Source organism: Colius striatus, chromosome 17, assembly GCF_028858725.1.
Source record: "Colius striatus isolate bColStr4 chromosome 17, bColStr4.1.hap1, whole genome shotgun sequence".
Lineage (NCBI taxonomy): Eukaryota > Metazoa > Chordata > Aves > Coliiformes > Coliidae > Colius > Colius striatus.
In genome coordinates, this window is record NC_084775.1 from 10,496,797 (window position 1) to 10,517,835 (window position 21,039).

General features: G+C 48.2%; 1 protein-coding gene across 1 annotated transcript; it reads right to left on the bottom strand.

Annotated features, from left to right (window-relative positions):
• Positions 1 to 10,882: 10,882 nt before the first annotated feature.
• On the bottom strand, positions 10,883 to 19,877 carry NOC4L (nucleolar complex associated 4 homolog). The gene is made up of 15 exons (XM_062009810.1): positions 19,768 to 19,877; positions 19,541 to 19,667; positions 19,314 to 19,420; positions 19,035 to 19,142; positions 18,475 to 18,624; positions 17,833 to 17,932; positions 17,500 to 17,534; positions 17,351 to 17,401; positions 16,715 to 16,826; positions 16,019 to 16,079; positions 15,392 to 15,502; positions 13,913 to 14,076; positions 12,754 to 12,836; positions 11,739 to 11,852; positions 10,883 to 11,433 (listed from the first exon to the last, which is right to left on the bottom strand). The coding sequence occupies exons 1-15, from the start codon at positions 19,861 to 19,863 to the stop codon at positions 11,317 to 11,319; spliced, it is 1,536 nt and encodes a 511-aa protein (XP_061865794.1). The 5' UTR covers positions 19,864 to 19,877; the 3' UTR covers positions 10,883 to 11,316.
• Positions 19,878 to 21,039: the final 1,162 nt, after the last annotated feature.

Sequence of the window (21,039 nt, forward strand, 5' to 3'; positions counted from 1 at the left end):
TTAAACTGCCAGAGTTTCCTGAGCCTCCTTAGCCAGACACTCACGATGCATAAAGGACTTCTAAAGGAAAGCAGAAGGTCTAACTGCACAGAGGAAGGCGGTGGGAACCATCTCCTCTTTCTGAGGTGGGAGGCTGAGAGGTGGCAGAACAGCTTATTTTAGGAGCCATTAGCTCAGCTCCCTGCTTTGCATACTGGCATATCACCAAAAGTTTGTCTCTGATAAAAGAAGACATGAATGAAAGTCTAAAATGCATCTAAGCAGCTTTCTACAAAGGGTTTACTTTCTTTTCCAAAAATACAATTAGGATTCACTACTGTTTTAAGACTCTAGTCCAACGTTTTCACTGCAAATCACTAACCAAGTGGGAAGCTGATGAATGAAAGTGTCTGGTTGACACAGAGAGAAGCAAAGTGATTTCACCCTTCACTGAACTATTGCAACTTTCCAAGGTTTCACTCTTCTCTAAGTCCAGTTTTGTAACTTCTGCTGGAAGTGTTAAACAACATCATCCTGCTCCTTACTGCAGGATACAAGGACAAGGCAGAGCTGGGCATCTGCCAAGGACATGAAGAGCTGTCACCCACAGAATCACAGAATTGTTTTGGTTGCAAATGACCCTTAAAATCATCAAGTCCAGCCTCAAGGTGCCAGCCTGAGAGGGTGAAGCTGAAAAGGCTTCAAACACTCCAAGATCCAGCTCACCACCCTCTTCCTCCTGGTAAATCCACAGCTCATGGGCTCTACAGAGCTCATAACCCTTCCAGACTCAGAGGCAAACCCAGCCAGCACACTGTGTTACACAGAAATACATACAGCAGAGCTGACTGCAAACACTAAGGTAGAGCAGGTATTCCTGGAGGTAAGGGCAAAATAGCTTCTCCTCAGGGAACAGATTCTCTAGGTGGTGTAAATCAGCCTGGATGCTGATTTCAGTGGGGTAATGCTGATTTCTTTCCTTTCAAGATCTGTCCCAGAATATTTAGAAAGTGAGTGTCTGTGAGAGCAAGTCTCAGGGCATCTCCATGGCACAACACACCCTTTCCTAGGAAACTGTCAGACAGTAGCATGAGTTATTTCAATGGCTACATCACTTCAGACAAAACCTCACCATCTGCTCTACCCTCTAATTACAAATGCAGAAAACATAATTCACAATCAAATCACATTAAAAAAAAAGAAAGAAAGAAAGAAAATGAGCAATTAAATTGCACATTCTGCCAGGCAAATCAACCTTTCCCTCCCAGCCACACCGTACCCACTACTGCTCTTGCCTGTTACAATCAGGGTCACAATTAGTCCCAGACCACTGAAGACGTCAATCCTGTTGCTTTCTCTGGCAGAAAACTTCCAGGCTTGATCTTCTTATCTATCAGGGACTTCCTTCATCTTCAGTCTGTTGCTGTATGTACTGGTGACTTGTTAACCCTTGGCATCATTTTTCCCGAGGGAGCAAGTTACCATTCCAATATGCAGATGCATCTTTGTTATTTCTTGCTAGTTGCTTCTCTCCTGGGGTCCTCCTGGCTCACAAAGCAACAGAAGCTTGAGGGTCTGGGAGGGAATAAGCAGGGAATGATGGTGGTGAATTTGCCAGCAAACATCCCAGGCAGAATTAACCTTTGGTACAAGGTTGCTGCACACAGTGAAGTTATTGTCTGCTCTGTAATGTATGTACTGAAATGGGCATTAACATTCAGGCATCATTTACACCCTATATAAGTAATTCAAGCCTACAGAGACAACTTCTTGCATGTTCCAAATTCAAAGTCTCCTTCTCTAACATCAGCCCGTTCAGAAGGGCTGAAATTTGTCTCTGAGGGGAAGGACCTTGGGAAGGGATGTTCTGCTGGGGAGAAGCATTTGACCACTGTGCCTCACCCCCACGTACCTGACCCATGAGACTGGCAGACAGGCAGCTCTGTCAGGCGGTCTGTACATCCATCACTGCTGGGATCCATCCATCACTTCTAGGAGCAGCCCCAACACCCATCAGGTCCATCTCAGATGATCAGGGTCAGCATTCTGTAGCAGTAAAGAGCAGGGGAAAAAAAAACCTCTCTGTTCTATTAATGTCACTCAAGGAATTCAAAGCTGTGCATCTGACATGTCTACAGAGCACTTTCTCATGGCTCCCACACCCTCCTGAGTGGCGAAAAACCCAGCACTGCAGTCTCTTCTTCCTTCCCTCCTGTCCCAGCTCTTTTTGGCAACGCTCAGGTTTCCACACTGGACCCCAAGGAACACACAGGTCCTTGCTGTCTTCTCACTGTAGAGCTGCTGCATGCACGGCCACATGAGGGGAAAGAGATGGGCTTGGCACAATGGATACACTGTCAGTCCTGCTTCCAGATGGGAGAGTCCCAAAACTTCAGCAGCCAGCAGGTAGCCATGGAGCCAGGCTGAGGGGGTCCCTGGCTGAACCACATTGCTAAAGAATATCTCATTTTCCTTTTAAAAGTCTGCTCAAAGAATCCTCCTCCCCTGCCTTCCTTCAAAGCTGCTCCCATAGATGCTCATTGGCAAGAGGAGCAGGAGCTCTGGTGTTATTTTGGAAACGTTTGAGGGCCTCACAATGGTTTTACAATATCTTGGAGCAAAGTGGCAGCTGGGATTGGAGACTAATCAATACAGTGAGCAGAGTCAAGTACCAGAGCACTGATCTGAACTGAAAGAATAAATACTAAAAGAATATAAAAGTGCCATCAGGTCTGTAAAGCAAGAAGATCTGTAACTTGTTCTGTGAGCAATTGTTCCCAGATCTGCCAGCCCATACCCTGAGCTTGGTGTGATGGAAGGTGGAGGGACATGCTGTGTCCAAGGAGGAAGAACAGCCTTGAGTGCTGCTGTGAGTGACCCCAGCCACAGCTCAGGCCTCAGTGTTCACTTTCCCTAGCCTGAATCTACTCTTCATGAACTAAAAAAATGTATGATTTTACATGAGAAGTGCTGGATGCAAGCAGCACCCCAAGGCTGATAACCCAGCTGGTCACTCTAAAGCAGCTCCACAGCTTCCTCCCTCAGGAAGCAGCCTTTGCCATCAGACAGACAGCAGAGTTCTCTGGCAGTTGGCAAAGAGAGCTGAGACAATTCACTGTTCTCAAGTGCCATTAGAGCCATGAGAAATCCTGAATCAAGAGCCAAGGGTCAAATCGTTATTGCTGGCAGGTGGGAACCGGTGGCCCAGAGGCTGACTGGGTTGTTAGGCAGCTTGCCATTAAGGGATGAGTGACCAGCTGCTGGGCTGTAAAACCTGGGATAGGCAGCTCCACGTGTGGGAGATGAGGCAAAGGAGAGGCCAGCAACCTTGGCCTTCCACAGTCCCAGCCTCTCACAAAGTGTACTATGACTCCCCACTTCTCTCTCCTTTACAGCTACAGTCTTAAATCAGGGCTTGCAGGGGAGCCATACTGAACCAAGAAAACCAAAACACTCCTAGCAGGAGAGAAGTGATCTGTCCTTCCCATTTCCTTAACAGCCCCTGTGCTGAGTCAATAGCCATCACCTATTATCACACAAGAACAGTCTTTCTATTATCTGGAGATTATAAAAGCCAAAGGCATACAAGAGGTTATAAATTCAAAGGAGATCTTTTCAAGTGCCAAAGTGCAGCTGAACTGTACTTATGGTTATTATCAAGAAACAGACATAAAGCTATAAGTGGATCAATTCATTTCTGTTGAGGGTTGGAGACCCACTTCAATGACAACAGGGTGAGAGATTTGGGGTTGCTCAGTCTGGAGAAGAGAAAGCTCCAGGGAGACATCAGAGCAGACTTCCAATACCTAAAGGGCCAACAAGAAATAGAGGGACCTTTTACAAGGTGGTAGGACAAAAGGAAATGGTGTCAAACTAAAAGAGGGGAGATTTAGATTAGCTATTAGGAAGAAGCTCTTGATTGTGAGGGTGGTGAGGCCCTGAGGCAGATTGCCCTGAGAAGCTGGGGCTGCCCCATTGCTGTAAATGTTCAAGGGCAGGTTGGATGGGGCTCTGAGCAATTTGGTCTGGTGTAAGGTGTCGCTGCCCATGGCAGGGGGGTTGGAATGAGATGAGCTCTAAGGGCCTTCCCAACCCTTTCTATGATTTTCTCACAGACATTCAATGAAATACTGAGTCCATACAGCTTAGTTATTACATTTGTACGTCTCTGAAAGATTTACCATAGTTTCAGCTTAATCTGGAATTTTATTACGTAGTTATTTTAATCTCACTTTATTTTATTGCTGCTTGGAGTCCCATTATCAAAGTAAGATAATGTTTAGATATAGCAATGATGAATAGTGTTAGACACAGCTAAAACAGAAACAGAACCCATCTCTGTTTTGCTAAATGCAGTAGAATACCATCAAGAGAGCATTTATGAGGCGTTATGGAGTGATAAAAGGGTAGTCCCTACTGGGTGGCTGGGATGAGTGTTTAATTGGATGCTCCCCATTATTTATCCTCTTCTCATTTCTTATGTGCATGAGCATCCCTTTCACCAGATTGAAAGCCAGAAGAGAGTATGACACAATTTCCTCTGAGCCCACAGCTGAGTGTCAGGCATTAACTTGATTTTTACATACTCTTATGCAAGTTTTGCTGAGGTAAAATACTTGTTCATGTAGGACAAACCTGCACCAGAAGACCCCTCTCCCCTCATTTTCATAATACTGAGTGAAGCTGGGGCTCCTGAGATCCTCACAAAAGATACCACATTGACAGCGAGAAACTGTGCCCTGTGCTCAGAGCTGACTGTCCAGGAGGGTCCCAGCATGCCAAATCCAGCCCCAGCCCCAGGGGCAGCTCTGGGGCCAGAGAAGCTGGTCAGGTTAACTGTCCCTGCCAGAGAGCAGAGCCTTTCTCACAGGGCTCCTGCACGATTGCACCGAGCGTGTGGTCCTGCCCTAAGAATATTGGAGATGGAATTACTGCTGAGGTTGAAGAGAGCTCTAAAAGCAAGCCCAGCACTTGGGGCTGAGGTCTTTGCCCTGTTGATGTTTTGCTCAGATGTTCTCCACTTTGCCAGCCCTTGTCTTCAGTAAGGAAAGCAAGGGAGCCTGCAGCTCTAAAGCAGAACCTAAATCTCATCTGCCCAGACATTTAAAGCATGCGTTTAAATGCTATCTTGAAGCAAAATATTGTCCTAAATTGGGACCGAAACCCGTTAGAACCTGCTTTAAAAACACAGGGGTGAAATGCCACGTGTGGCTGTCGGGGAAGACCCGGGAGAGGGCTGTTCACTGCAACCGGCGACCGGAGCCAGCTGCAGCCCGCCTTACCGCAGCCGGCGAGCTCAGGGCTGGGAGGAAGCACCAGCACCAGCATTCAGGACAGTCATCTCCCTTCCCTGCCTCGCAACACCGGCCGAGACACCCCTGAGACAGCCCGAGCGAGAGGCACCGGCTGGGAGCCACGGCGCCGTGCCCCGGCGCCAGAGCGCCGCCTCGCACCCGCGGTTCGTGTCGCTGCCCCTGGGCCCCGCCACGGCACGGCGGCTCTGGGGCCGCTGGGCCCCGCCACGGCACGGCGGCTCTGGGGCCGCTGGGCCCCGCCACGGCACGGCGGCTCTGGGGCCGCTGGGCCCCGCCACGGCACGGCGGCTCTGGGGCCGCTGGGTCCCGCCATGGCATGGCGGCTCGTCACTCCAGCGCGGCGGGCACACGGACACCGGCGCAGCTGCAGGAATCGGAGGCTTCGCATTAGCCCGGCAGCGAGCGGGGCTCGTAGCGCCGTCCCGCCGCGCTGGAGCCGGGCAGCAGCCGCGTCTCGGCAGCACGGCCGGCACGGCCGCCGGGCCCGGTCTGCACCGTCCTCTAGCGGCCACGAGCCCCCATTCACTGGCCCGGCTCCGGCCCCCCGGGGCAAGCGGGGAACAGGCAAAGCCCCGGGCAGCGCTGGCTCAGATCTGCCGGTGCTGCCCCGACCCTGCTCCACACAGCCCCTTCTCCACCGTACCCTGCCCTCGCCACGCCAGCCCCCCCTCGCCTTTTTGCTCTGCCTTCCTCCATGCGGTTGACCGAGACTCATCATTGCGCTAACAACCGCTACAGACCATCATCACCAGTAACAACTGCTGAAGATCCTGCTCAGCATCAGCACGGCTCTGGGGTTTCACCAGTTGCCCCAAGAAGAGAGACAGAGAGCAATTGCTGCTACATCCTCCTCTGTTTCCAAGGCTGATCTCTCAGCAGGCAGCCCTGCTGAGGGGTGACGGGCTGCTCCTGGGTGGGAAGGGTCTGCTGCTCTGGGCCTTGCAACCTGCTGACCTGACAACATCTGAAGTTACTTCCCACAGCAGCTCTCTCACCCCTCCTGGCTTCAGCACGGCTCCATAACCCAGCAGGTTGTCCTACACCAGCAAATTTCCAGAGGCAGTTCCCCTGTCCTTCACACATCGGATGTCCTCGGACACCAAATGTCCTCACCAGTCTTGCACCAAAACAGTGGGACATTAAACTGATGTTACAGACTCCCCTTTGCTTTCTGATCCCTGTCTTCTAGTTTGAAATCAGCCTGGCAGGCTCTCCCTCAGCAGCTCAAACTACCAGGAACAAAGCTCCCAGGCAAAAGTTGGCAGTGATGGCAACACGCCCCAGCCCCCCACTCTTGGGCAGAGATAACAAGGAGGACTTTTGCTGGGAAAACAATCTCTGCTGCTAAGTATGAAATAAAGTTTGAAGTAAATCAGTCCATAAATCTCCTGATAAGCTGAGAGAGAGTAAAAGTTCCCATCAATATTTATATTCACCTCCTTAAAGAGAACATGAGTTTCTTTACTAAATACCTGAGCCTTTCAGGCAAACATGGTCCAGAGGAAACTTTTCAGTCAGGCAGGATGCTTCAGGAGTCATCTTGGTAAGGAAAAGTTTTACAGGAGAAGGCTGTATCTCTGGAAGAAGCCACACAGTACAGCTTTGGATGTGACACACAGGGCACAGGAAGCCAAGCTCTGGGACAGGATGCACACGTGGATCTGTTCCAACTCCCTTTGGCTCCCCAGAGGCTTGGAGCCATCCCCAGAGTGCATTTGGCTGGTGAGTGGTCAGACACCCTCCTGGCACCTATCAAAAGAGCTAAGTGTGGATCAGCTCAAAGAGCCAGCCAAGCACACAGCTAACTGAAGCTGCTCTGAGCCCCATGGCATGTGCTGGGAAGCACCAGCAGCAGCAACGGGTACAGACACCACCCCCTATTCGCCTGCCCTGGGGCTGCCACGGCCGTGGGACTTCACTTACTGCCTCCATCCCTCACCCTGCAAGCCCACCTGTGTGACACAGCAGCATATTTTCACCTACAGCTTCTCTCAAGGCTTACCTGGCTCGAGGAGCCGTTGCCCAGGTTGCAGGAGGACCTTATCTAAGCAGAGCACCCAGCAAAGACCCATCCCTTCACCAGCAGATAAGACTGAATGCCTTCCACTGGGGAACTGCAGATTTTGGCCATTGAGCTTCTGTTTCCTGTACCACAGCATATGGTATCTCCTGTTTCCAGCTGAGATAACACAAATGTCAATCCTCACTCTCTCAATCTGCAGGAAACTGATGGAGGCTGAAGGGATGTGATGATTCATTCACTTCATATCTTGGAGCCCAACACTTTCCCCAAGAGCAGCACAAGAGTGCACCTTGCCACCCACCTAAATATTTGATAAAAGTTAAATACAGGCACCTGTGATTGATGCTTCTCCTCACATAAGCACTCCATCCACAATCTGGCTAACGTGCAGCTTTATTAAAGCATCAATTATCTTTAGCACAAGCAGAGTTACGTTAGCAGGACTGCAGCCTGCTCATTTTGATAAGGTTCACTGTTCATTTATCAACAAAATGGGGATACAGCAGGCCAGGGAGGCTGCAGGTTTTAGCTCTGTTAGGATGGAGCTGACACTCACATCCTCAGCCAGAGCACCCTGGTTGTGGGGCTGGTGTCTCAGGTGGCACTACAGCCCGTCAGGAGCTGTTGGCAGTGCTGGCGGATGTTATTTCAGCTACGAAACACAGGGGGATGTCTCTGGTCTGAGTGGGAGGTTACCCCTGACTGCCAGTGCTCTGGGAGCCCTCTGCTCAGGCTCACTGCCCAACACTCACCTTTTGCTCCTCATGTGCACATAGCATGGTGGCTTAGAAAATTACAGGAGCTCCCAAGAGTTCTCTGGCCATGCACTAATCCAGCTGCAGGTGCCTTCTACCAGCTCTGGAGAGAAGTCTCCCTCTGGTTTGATCTCTTCTGGCTCTACCTGCACACTCGAGTTCTCTCTAGAGATGCAAGGATGACCCAGGGACAGGGTTTTTCATTAACAGGCCTAAAATTTCCTTCATAAACTACACTGAGATAGACTCTTGGCTTATTAATAGCAGTAAATCTCCAAGTCCAATAGACTTCAGTTAATGAATATTGATTATGATGGCACTGGCAAAGGCTGGTGTCAGTCGAAATGAGATCCTGTAGCCCTTTGTCTGAGCAGGGCTGTAAATTACCCAGGAGCAAATTTGTTTTTCAAAACTAGGCAAAGGAAAACACAGGGGCTATGGCTGCACAGCAGCTCTCACCCTTTCAGGGCTGGCAAACCACCTTAATGCCAAGAGCAGCTGGTCAGCAGGGATAAGCATTTTTAATTGGGGATTTTTAAGCACTGGAAGCCTGTGGATTTGGCCCCTTTGGAGCCAAAAACAGGTTTCTTAACCCTCTCAGTGTCCAGCTCCTGCACGCTGTGAGGAGGGTACACACAGTGCAAAGGAGCAGAGGAAGACTACTCCCAGGTGGTTACATCCACAGGCAGGGGCTGTGTGTTAGGCAGCTCCTAACACTCCCCCAGATACCTTGGTGTAGGTGTGAAGAGTGAGTTATCCCACACACACAAAAACCTAATTTCTTGAAGGACCACTGCCAACTGCACCAAGGGATGCCCCTGTGCTGCAAGAAGCCAAGCACCAACAGCCCCACAGCAGGGATCTTTTTCATCTTGGGATGAGCCTGATCCGGGCCTCCAGTTGGCATTTGCACTTCTCCATCTATTTCTGGATGCAAATCTACACTTGCCTCTATCCTCCAATGAATATCTTTAAAGTAAAAATCAGAGCTGATTAGTACAAATGCCACAATCACCTGGACCTCTGGCTCACAAGATGAATCTTGTCCTGCTCTTGATGAGCAGCTCTTTTACCTTCAGGCTGGGATGACTTTGAATGGCCTTTAAATGAATGAAAGCTCAGGAAAATAAACCAAGGGCAGTGTAAGGCAATAGAGACACCTTATCACCATCCTCTGGTGGGGGAATGAGGCAGTGACGGGTGGGAGGCTGGGAGACTCTGTCAATGTTTTCATAAAACTATCTTTTATGCTCACAGAAATAACCCAACAACAACAACAAACCCCAGAACAGCCCTCTCCCCCCTCTCCACATCTGATAAAAATCAAATAACAGGAGTGACTTATGCTCTCTCTGTCTGGTGCTTCAATCTGGCCTTCCAGTTAATACACACCATGATTAAAGCATCTATAATCTGCAGTCTGTGGAGACCTGGAGAGCAGTAGCAGCAGCGGGTGTGCAGCCTGATAACGGCTGTTCACTCACTCCAGATGAAACTTTTAATATTTATAACTGCTGATTTTTTTCCCTGATGCCTCCTTTTGAGGGGAAGGGGGTGAAAGTTTAAAGATAAAAGCTTGATGAAAGACCAAGTGGAATGTTTTTCCAAGGACAGGAAGGGGCTTAAAGCAATCTCCACCTCAGAGGTGGTTTAAGGATGCTGCTTAGGCAAATGCAGCGTCAGGAATGGGAGGTGAAGTCTCTGGAAGACCTTCAAGGCTCATGTGAAGTGCACCCAGGCTTCAAGCTCTAAGATTCTCCAAGCTGCTGGTTGCTTGATTTGTCTGCACCAAGCACAGCAGGGCTGGGACTGGGACTGCTAGGCATCATCACAAAATAATGAAGTCATACCAGGTCAGCTGCACCTACTTAAGTGCTAACAGCACCTCCAGCTGGACACTGCAATTTGCATCCCTGCTCCAGGGCAGATGCACTGCTGAGACACCCCTTACTCTCCACCCACATCCAAACTCCCTCACTTTCAACACCACTATGCCCAAGAGCCCAACCAAACTCTCTCATTTTCAACACCATGGTCTGGGGGAAAGAGAGAAACAAGATGCAGAGCTGTATACTCTGAGACATGTCCACTGTTTGGAGAGCATGAAGAAAACATGAAATTTAAGTGTTTCCAAGACAGCTGCAGTTCTCCTTGACTTAAACAGTCTCGTTTGTTAGAAATCAGGCTTCTTGGCCTCCGCTTTCTCCTCTACAAAATACAATTTCAAAGTATGCAAGCAGAGTTAAGGTCTAAGAAGATAACATTAAGCTGTTACAAATGATTACAAAAAAAAAGTCCTGAGTTTATCTGCATTCTTAACAAGATGTTTCTCTCAAAACCTTGAAGGGGAAAAAAACCCAACTCCCTATCAGAATGAATTTCTGTGTGACTCCTGGAACAAAACCACCTAGTTATCAGTGGAGTAGTGCAAACTTCATTAGCATCTGGATACACACTGGCCAGAGCACCTGCAAGCAAAACTACACCAAGCTGCTTATCATTCTGAAGCAAACACCAAGGATTAGCCAAACCTCCCACTGCAGAGCAGCTGCAGCAGTCACCAGGACTGTGCTCCTTTCCAGAGCTCAGGAGCGTCTGGATATAAGGAACCTTACAGCAGGAGATGGATGTGCATGAAGGAAGAACAGCAACACTGCATAGGTGCAATTACTGAGCATCATCTGCAAGTCGGTTTTGACAAAGAGCTTTCAGTGCCTTGAATGTGGGAGTGTTGAGTACACAGGAAACTAAATACCCCTCTGAAGACCTCAGTTTAACAGTGCATGTACAGAAATGGCATTAGACTGTCACCAGGTGTTTACAGCTTTATATTGAAGTCACTGGCTAAAAACAAGTTGTTAGCTCTAGTATAAAAGTAAAAGATCAGAAAAACAGGAGGAGCAGTCAGAGACCACAGCTGTCCTCAGTCCCATCCAACAGCAGCCAGACAGTCTGTGGATGTAGTCACCCACCACAGCTCTGGGGAAAAGGGCTGCAATCCCAGCAGTGATCATGGCCAGGAAACCTTGTTCTGAGGAAAAATCCCTCTCAAGTATCCGGTGGCAGATTGCAATGGTGGGTGACAACAGAGTCCATCCATGGGCAGTGGTAAAGTTCACTGAAGGAGGCTGCACCTTCCTCAAGCAGCCCAGCTCTCATCACATGGAGATACTTCAAAGGCAGCAGACCCGTGAGCTTTGTGCCTGTGATCAGTCAGCTGTGCAGATGTTTGTAAGAGATCACTTCAATCTAAAGTGAAGTGCTCTGCAAAAATATCATTCTTCTTCCCAAACAAACCTCGTACTTGCTCAAACTCCAGGGGCACAGCAGTAGCCTTTTTCTTTACTTCTTTATCAAAAAGCTATAAAGAGAAAAATAGAAGATATTGGCAAAACTCAGAACAAGCTTTTCATCCTGGCTGATAGCACCCACTCTAACCTCTTAAAAGATCCAGTAAATACACCTTTTATATAAATGCCTGCTGTGTTACTTCTGCTGCCTCATGCTCTGTTACTTAACAGACATTTTCCTGGCTCTCAGTGACCTGAAGTCAGCCTAGCTCCCTCCCCAGCAGCAAGGCTGATGAACAGGACACAGCTATTTGCACCCAGGAACCAGGTTTCCTTTCTTTGGTTCAAATCACTCACAAAGGCACAGCAACGCTACCTCATAAGCTGAGAGCTCCAGAAGCCCTGATATGTCATCCTCCATTTCAGACAGGGACTGGTTCAGGACAGCAGCTGCCTTGGCCACATCTGGGTGATAATGGTTTTGTAGAGTCTGTAAAAACAAGACAAACAGAAGATGACCTAATAAGGAGAGGGTAACACACACCCATCTGGAGTCCCACACAAGTATCTGCCCCTTCACCGGTGGCATCTTCAGCAAATATTACATTTGGGCAGAGGCAAGTGCTGAACTGTGCTACTACAGAGCTTCAGGAAATCCTCATCTCAGACATCTTTCAAATAAGTGAAAGGCCCCTCTCACCTGGCTCATACTGAGCTTAAGACAGATTAACTCTTCCACAGGCCATGCCTACAATGTACAACCCAACCTCACCACCTCCCCTAGCTCTGATGCCTCTGGGCCTCCTCCTCCTGCATAACATTCTTCTCCCTGCTTCAGCCCCCTACACAAAATCCTTGCAGTATGAAGTGATAATCTTGGCTATTAAGGTTTTAGAACCGTCATTTAACTGATTCCAACCTTCATACACCATCCTATAAACGACCCAGGTGAAAGGTGATAGTTAAAATCTTCTCCAGCATTTTTAAAGCTTTTTCTACAGGATGACCTAGCTGGACCCAGTTAATTTCCATCAGTGCTCAGCAAATTCCTCTCTCCCCTCCAAAGCAAGTAAAAAGCCTCATATATTTGCAGCTATTTAGTCTGTTTCTGCTGCTAACTGCACACTTTTCAGCTGCAGGGTCAGATGAGTGCTCACAAGTCACCTACTAATTAGCATGTAGGATTTCTGCAGTGTATGGAATCCTTTGCCTCTATGCCAAGCTAGAAAAGAATGCAGAGTAAAAGATGAGCCAGAAACTCATCTCATCTGCAAGACATGTGTCAGCAGGTTTTTGTAAGTGGACTGCCCACTGGCAACACATGTCAAGGAAGCAGCAAGGGTGGAAAAAAACCCATCCCAGAAGCAGATATTCCTCTTTAGCCAACATACCTGAATCTCCCAGAGAGAACTCTCCAAGGCTCTGCTTGCAGATGGCTCCTCCTCTTCCATAATATATGGATCCTCTGACATATCTAAGGAAACAGAGATCCAGAGCTAACACCATCTGTGTGATGTATGTAACCCCAATGGGAACAGAGACCCAGAGCAGTGCTGCAGCCAGAGCTGCTCCTCCCAAAGACATTTACGGTCCAGGACAGACACACCCCAGCACGACCCAAAGACCACTGTTCACAGAACTCCAGAATCACACTGCTTTTAAAGAGCACAGGAAGTAGAGCACAAAGAACTGGGATAGTCTGATGCAAAAGGGCATCTCTGGGCAACATGGAATGGTCACTGCTTGTGTTTAACACTAGTCAGTTAAATCACAGAGAGACAAACTGAATAAAACCTGAGGAGATTGCTGAGGCCCCAGATGGGCCACCTACACAAACCCACTACAGACTGAGGTCTCTGGTTTTGGCATTCATGTCCTTCTCATTGCTTGAGGTTAACAAGACAAGCTCCATGCCTGGCACAGTTTCCCCCCACAGCTCTTTCTCATTTGTAAGTAGCCTAGGTCAGTGTGCTAGGCTCAAAGGAGCCTTCTCACAGGGAGAACTTGCAGGAGCAGCCTGCTAGATTTCCACAAACTCAAGAGACAAAGGGGTACTTCTAAACCTCAGAACTGGGGCTGAGATCTCCCCTCCTGCTCCTCCATAGGAATCCTGTGCTTCACACTGTCTAGAGGCATAACACAGAACTCCACAGAACTTTAACAAGTTTTATGAGAAGCAGTTGAAAGAGCTGGGGTTACTTAGCCTGGAAGAGGCTGAGAGGAGACACTGATGACTCTACAACTACCTGAAAAGAGGCTGTAGTAAGGTAGGAGTTGGTCTCTTCTCCCACATAATGAATGATAGGACAAGAGAAAACAGCCTCAAGTTGCACCAGGGGAGGTTTAGATCGGACATTAGGAAGAACTTTTTCACCTAAGAGGATTGTTAGAACAGGTTGCCCAGAGAGGTAGTGGAGTCCCCATCCCTGGAGCCATTGCAAAGCCATGAAGCTGAGGGCCATTGGTTAGCGGTGGGCTTGGCAGGGTGAAGACTCCATGGGCTTAAAAGGTCTTCTCTAACCAAAATGATTCTGTGATTCCCCCTCTTACCTGCTGGCCCATGGGGCCTGTGTACCAGCACTCTGCAGGCAGGGTGTCTCCGAAAGAGATTGCAGATGAAGGGAATGACCATGAGCAGAGCCTGGGGAGGGGCTGTCAGAGCCAGGCGGGACAGACGCTTAATGAAGGCAGCCACCAGGTACGCGGGCAAGTGGCTGTTGGAAAGGGGACAGAAGAAACAGCCTGGGAAAGTGCTGGCAAGTGAGCCAGCAGCCTCAGCCATCCACACAGCACTGCAGGTTAAGGATCAGTAAGGCTCTCCAGATGGTTTTGGGCTACAGGGTAAAAAGAGGCTGCAAGAATCCTGGTTTCAAGCAGTAACAGAGAGTCTTGTGTGCTCTCTGGAAACAAACACAGGGACACTTGCACTCAGTGCATGAATAGTCTCAAACCACTCTGATCCAGTCCAGATGCATGGCACCACTCCAGGCACTCGCCCTGGCCAAGCACAGCTCTTGTACATGGTCATTCACATGGCAGTCTTTATTCAGTCATTTTATAAGCCTCTGAGTGCTTGGCCAAGCAACCTTAATTACATGCTCCCAATGTCATTTTGTGGGCTTAATTAATACACAGGCCACGTTGTTACATTCACATAATACTTCCAAGACTAAAGCAAGCAGTGCAGCTGTTAATGGGACCATAAAGCTCCTGTAATGCAAACGTGCAGGACTGTTCCTTTAATGGTGAAAATGCAAATTTCTAACAGCTATCAGCTCATCTGGACACTTTGTTTAGGTCAGAAGAGACAGGATGGAAGATGACAATTTCCAGCCACTCAGGCTTCAGCCCTAGGGCTCTCTACACCTGCAAGGCTCAGCAATGCCACCCCACAGGACACCATCTGCTAGACCTTGTTACTCTCTCCAAAGTATCTGGTGAATACAAGGGGGTTGATGTTAAGCACTTACTGCTGGACAATAAAGTGTTACTCTTGATTTATTTTATAACTTATGATGGCAACTATATGGTCAGCTGCTTATCTAGTTTCTTCCTTGTGTACAATGATTTGACAGCATCAAGACAGACTGTCAAGCACTTTATATTTCACTGTTCTATCTCTGCAAAAGGTCATCAATTTATCAACAGCCTTATGATCTATAAAAAGCCTGCAAATGTTACTTTTCCATATTCATAAAGACAGACAGAAAAATCATCACTTCCAGCCAAAGCAGAACACAGATCAAAATACATCCATAATCACTTGCAGAACTCAGATATTAACTGCATATTTACTTTCTGAAACTAGATGGATATGTGGAAAATCTTCAAAAACAGCATGTGGAAACTTACACAACACTACAATAACACTCATGGATTCAGTCTGCTCTGTACAAATGAATCTAATCCTGCAGGCACACTGAATCCATCATATCCAGATACATGGGGGACTGCTGAAGAACAGCCTCTGTCCAACAAGAAAAGCAGGAGGAAAATCCCTGAACATCCACAACAAAAGGTGCTACTTACGATGACGACAAGAACAGATCAGCCAAATGGAAGAAGCGGGCTCGGTACTTCACGTGATATATAGAAGGGTCTAAAAGACTGTACAGCTTTTTGTAAAAGTCAGGATATTCCCTGGTCACACAAGGAAAAAGACAACATCCATTAGTGGTGTATAATGGGATTACACTGTGTCTAAATGTGCTTTCCTTATAGACTACCCCACATCACTGCTTGGCTCTGTTTGGCTTTCCTGGGCTTCTCTCCACAGCCACCACTTGAAAACAAGCTGGAAGGGGAATTTATGGCTCTTGCAGTGCCCAGCCACTTTCAGGATGTGAAGCTATGCCCACTGACTGCAAATGGTACAGGATCCACTCAAAGGCACGCCAAAGGCTTCACTATGTGATCAGATCAATGGAAATCAATTTCTAAGTGCTGAGCAACCACAGTCTGGAGGATATTTAGGCTCAGCTGAAAAAAAAGGTCAGACTATCAAAGGAGCTCAGCATTCAAACAGCTGAGCCTCTTGTGCAGAGTTGAGCTTTCTCAGGGAGAAATTTCAAAGCTCCAAGACAGGGTTAGAATCTATTTCAGTCCCTTTATAGAAAGATATAAATTGAAAAACCTATAGTCTTTTAAGTCACTTACAGATTATGCTGATGAATCAGAATAAATAATCCATTTAAGGCCAGAAGACTGATTGCTCCTCCTGTAAGAAAGCAGGCAGGTGTCACCACAGTAAGAAAACAAGTATCTGCTTCAACTTGTTTCTATTATAAGACCTTCCCATATGGAACAAAGAGTAGGAGTACCTGAAATTAGAGCCAGCACAATGGCTGTAAGGTAACAAAATTTCATCTAAAACCATCCAGAAGCTCAAAAACTACAAAGATTAGGCTATAGTTTAGAAGAACAGGCTCTGAAGGACTGACACATAGAAACATGCTGCTCTAGCCCCCCAGGAAAGCCACGCTGGGGAGGCAAAGGTCTCCTCAGAAAGGCCATTTCTGCAGGAATCTGCACAACCTGTGTCAGGAAGCAGCCCAGGTATCAGCAGCACAGACTGAACTCTGTATTTAAAAGAAATCACTCCAATATTCTACTCTTCCCAAAGCCTTCAACATGATCTTCCTTATATATCAGGAGCAACAAAGCTGACAAACGCAGGTCAGAACATCTTACTTTTGAGGACAACAGAGTTCACACTAGTTCCTTGGTTTCTTCCCACCTAAAAATACATCTATTTCATCTCCTAAGCCATTGGGTTGCATCCAGCAGCCCTTCCAAGCCCACAGGTACCATGCTGTGGAGCCTCACAAGGACAAAAAGCCTGTTTTCACTCACCTATGCCATAGGCCACTGTCAAGAAGTCAATCATGAGAGTGGGCTCATTCATGTATGGAAGGATGCAGTCATGCAGGATGATCAGAACTTTTTTGTAAAGGCCAGTGGGGAGCTGTGAAGGGAGAAAACAATACAGTGAAATCATCACTGCAGAGAGAACTCAGAGAGGAACAGTAACTTGGGGCTCAAGAAGGCAATGCACAAGCACAGAGGAATGTGCCAGGACAATGCAGAAGGGCTCAGAGGAGCAACAGCTCCCAGTGGGAGAGTTTACAAGTGACACCTGACAATCAAATTCATTCAAAGGAGGAGGTGCTCACAACTACAAGTGTCATCACAGCTCAGAGGGGAAAAGCTACCATCAAAAAGGCTTGGTGAGCCTTCAGCTTGTGAACAGAGGTGGTTATGCTGCAGATCATTCACTTGTTCAAGGTGGGGGGAAAAAGGCTGAAACAGACCATACGTGAGGTCACGTTTCTTGGCAGGAGAAGGATCCATCAGCAACAGGGACTGGGCTGTTTCATTTGACTCTGAGAGCACAGGGGGCTCTACAGGGAGCTGCAGACAAGGACAGCCACAGCCTCTATGGATTAGCATCTGGAAGGCAAGGCAGGTGATGGCAGAAGTAACACTCACCTTGTGCTTCAAAAAACTGAGCCACATCTTTTGAAACGCCTGCTTGTGTGCCTTCAAACACAATTGCAAACAGTGAGATAAACACAATGGTGAAGATAAAGCTCTATTTTAAGCAGATACAATCTCTGAAGCATCAAATGAACAGTTACCTGCAGCTTTGACACTTTGAGTTCCTCCCAGTTATCTAAGAAGAAAAGGATAACAGGTGTTGAACTTGAAATGCATGTTTACAAAATTAAGACAGACCTTTTTACTTATCCCTTTAATACCCTACAAATTTGGGCTGAACCCTTGACTTGAAACTAGCCCATGACAGATTCCCCCCCACCCCCGACTGTGGACTGGGGATTTTGCACCACTGTGCTCAGTCACAGGACAGGCATTGTTCATTTGCAAAGCATAACAGAGTCTCTACACAGTAAAAATCTTAAACCCCATCTCCCTTGTCACACAGAGCTCATCACACGTTCAGCATTACTAACCTTGCTTCACCATAAATTTGACCATGTCACTCTCTTTGTTTGGCATGTTGATGGGTGAGATGAGGGAAAATACATTCTGCTGGTAAAATGGTGGAGGCTTCTGAAGAAAAAAAGAGATACAATCAAACATGAAGCAGGTTCCACAACAGATGGTAAAATACTGGACTTCAACATTCACCTACTTCCCAGCCACTGAGTACCTTTAGGGGAAAAAAAGGTAAGGACAAATACTGATAGTTGAACTACACACTGGTATATCCTCTATTGCTGCTTCATCCTGGGGTCTTACTTATTCGCCTAACACAAAACCTCTCCCTGAGCTAATTCTGGTTTAACAAAACTGGTGGGTCCAGTTAAAGAAAACTGACTCCTGTTCTGCACTAGAGAAAACAGAATTTAAAGGTTCCTGTGTACTACCTGAGCTGCAAGGTTTGGGTAAAACAGAAGCCCAGGTTTTGCAAGAACAACAGTAGGTTGTCTTGAACTACTTTCAGCGTCTACTGGACAATCTCAGCATAATGAGCACACACTGTGTGCAAACGAAACAAAACTTAAGTGAGCACATGTACCACTAGTCCCTCCCTGCTTCACACACAAGGTACGTGGTTCAGAGCAGTTTATCCAGACCCCACAACTTGTTACCTCTTTTGTCTTCTGCATGACTTGTCCAATACTCTCAGTGACTGCTTTTATGACAAAGTACCGAATGTCATCGTACTCCATGTACTCTTGAAAGCGGGAGATGAGGAGTGAGGCATCATCATGTAAGGGAAGTAAGCCATCAACAACTACCTAACAACAGGTTTGTAAAGGAAAACAAGTCAGTCTCTTACAATAACAGAGCAGATAGTGAGCTGCGGTGACCCTCCTGTCTTTCTGAAATGCAGCTGGCACAGCTGAATGCTTCTGGCACCAACCTTCCCTCTCTCTCCCAATCTCTGCAAGTGACTCACTGGGACTCAAACAAACCTCCCCAGAACTAGTGGTCATAAATACAGTCCAGGTCGAACCTGTAGACAGCAATTGCTCCCACCCCTCCAGGGACAGAAGCTCTAGGTCTCAGTGCTCTCTCTAGAACACCACCCTTCCTTCACACTGGAAACCTCCTTGCTTGAAATTTGAGTCCTGGAGAAGGTGAGCACATGAGGTCATGTGTGCCAAGGGGCAAGTGACAGGAGAAACCTTTCAGTTCTGCAGCTTACCTTAAGAAGTTCACGAGGAAAAGTTAAACTCCCCTTCCACTCTGCTTTGATCAAAGGGTATTTTGCCTCCAACTCAACAAACTTCATGAGGGTACACAGTGCTGATTCCTGTAAAGAAAAAATAGCTCAAAAATCCCACCTCAATGAGGACAGCAGGGATCAGACCCAAAGCAGGCAACTTCTAAAGGAGAACGAATGAAGATGTTCTTCACTGAAGGCTGAATCGCTGCTGCACCGCACGGGCCCTCTGCCTGAACTCGCAGCAGGCGCAGGCCCTACCTTGACCGGGAAGGCACGGTGGCCCAGCAGCTCTGCCAGGCTATCCACGCACTCCTTGTAGCGGTGCCTCATCCACATCTTGTATTTGTCCTCTGCGCTGTAGTTATCTGAGGGGGCAACAGAGACAAGCCGCGAAGGCTCAGTGCCGGGGAGGTGAGAGCCAGGCCCGGGGCCCTGCTCCTCCCCCGGGTCCCCGCCGCAGCACCCCCCTCGGCCTCTCGCCTCACCGTCCAGAGCGGCCTCCTCGGCTGGCAGCCGGCCCACGAACAGCTCCCCGCGCTCCAGCAGCGCCCCGAAGAGCCGGCTGCAGGTGCGGACGGCGCACAGCACATCCTCCTCCTCCTCCTCCGGGCCCTGCGGGACAGCGCGGCTGAGGGCGGGCAGGGCGGGAGGCCGGGCGGCCCGGCGCGGCCCCGCTGCCCTCGGCCGCCCGCCCCGCGCTCCCGCTCCGTACCACCAGCAGCTCCAGGATGTCGAGGACGCGGTTGGCGTTGCCGCGGCTGCCCAGCACGGCCTCCAGGCAGGCGGCGAGCTCGGCGGCCCGCGCCATGCTGCCGGCGGAAGGGCGGGCGGCTGCGGCGGACGAGGAGGGGCCGGCGGCCGGCCCGCCCCGCGCCTCGCTGCCCTCCCCACACAGCCCCCATCCGCGGAGAACCCGCCCCAGCCCCCCCCTTGCGGCGTTACAGAAAGCAGGGCACGGCCGTGTTATAAAAATGTACACTTTATTACACCTTCAGGTAGGATACATCACTATTCCTTATCATCCTACTGGATCAAGTACAAATGCTTATGTTCATCAGGTATTTACAGGTAGACTTCCTAACACACTCCTGGGAGAAAGACACATCAAAAGGGGGGGAAAAAAAGGAAGACGGGAAAAGAAAAGGTATTTTTTTAATCATCATTAACTGACCTAAACAAGAAACAATTGCCTCTTTAGACACCAAATCAGACCAGCACAACCAAACAGTCAACAGCTTTCCCACTGCTGGAAGTGTTCCCCCCTCCCCAAAACGACTTTCATGCACATAGCTAAACATTTAAAAGTAAAAGTGGGGCTAACTAAGCAATATTTTGGGATGAGCAATACTATTCTGTACACAGAGTCAGTTATCTGTTACCATCACATGTGCTTTGCATTTTAAACTACTCTGCTGCCAACGACACCAACCAGTAACGAAGTTTAGGTAATGGCACAAACCAGTGGTTCGGGGGGGAGGGGCAGAGGAATGCTACTGCATGCACAAACAGCTTAAAGAAGCCCAACAATGCCCCCAAGATTTGCAGACCTGAGGGTCCAAGAAAAAGAGGACACTGGAAAAAAAGAGGTATAAAAGAAAATTCAAAACAATCAGGACCAGTGCCTGACCCTGTGTTTACATTTGTGATCTCAACAGAACGGGCTGTGCCCATCCTGCCTCAAACACAGGAGCTGGCTGGGTATTTAATTCTTTCTTGTTTAAGCCATCTGGATTTTTAGGTACCAAACAGGTGTGCACATACAGAGAGAAGACCGAAAGAGAATACTTTCCTGGCCTTTAAATAGGCTCCTCTCCTAAAAGGGTAAAAAGATCACAAAATGGAAAAATAACATGAAATCCATCTCAGAAAAGGAATGTTGGAATTCTGTCTGAATTTTACATGTCATGCGGTTTTATGGCCAAACTAAAATAGATCCATTCAAGCCACCAAGAACTTTTTGATTCCTCACTCAGTGCTGATTGCA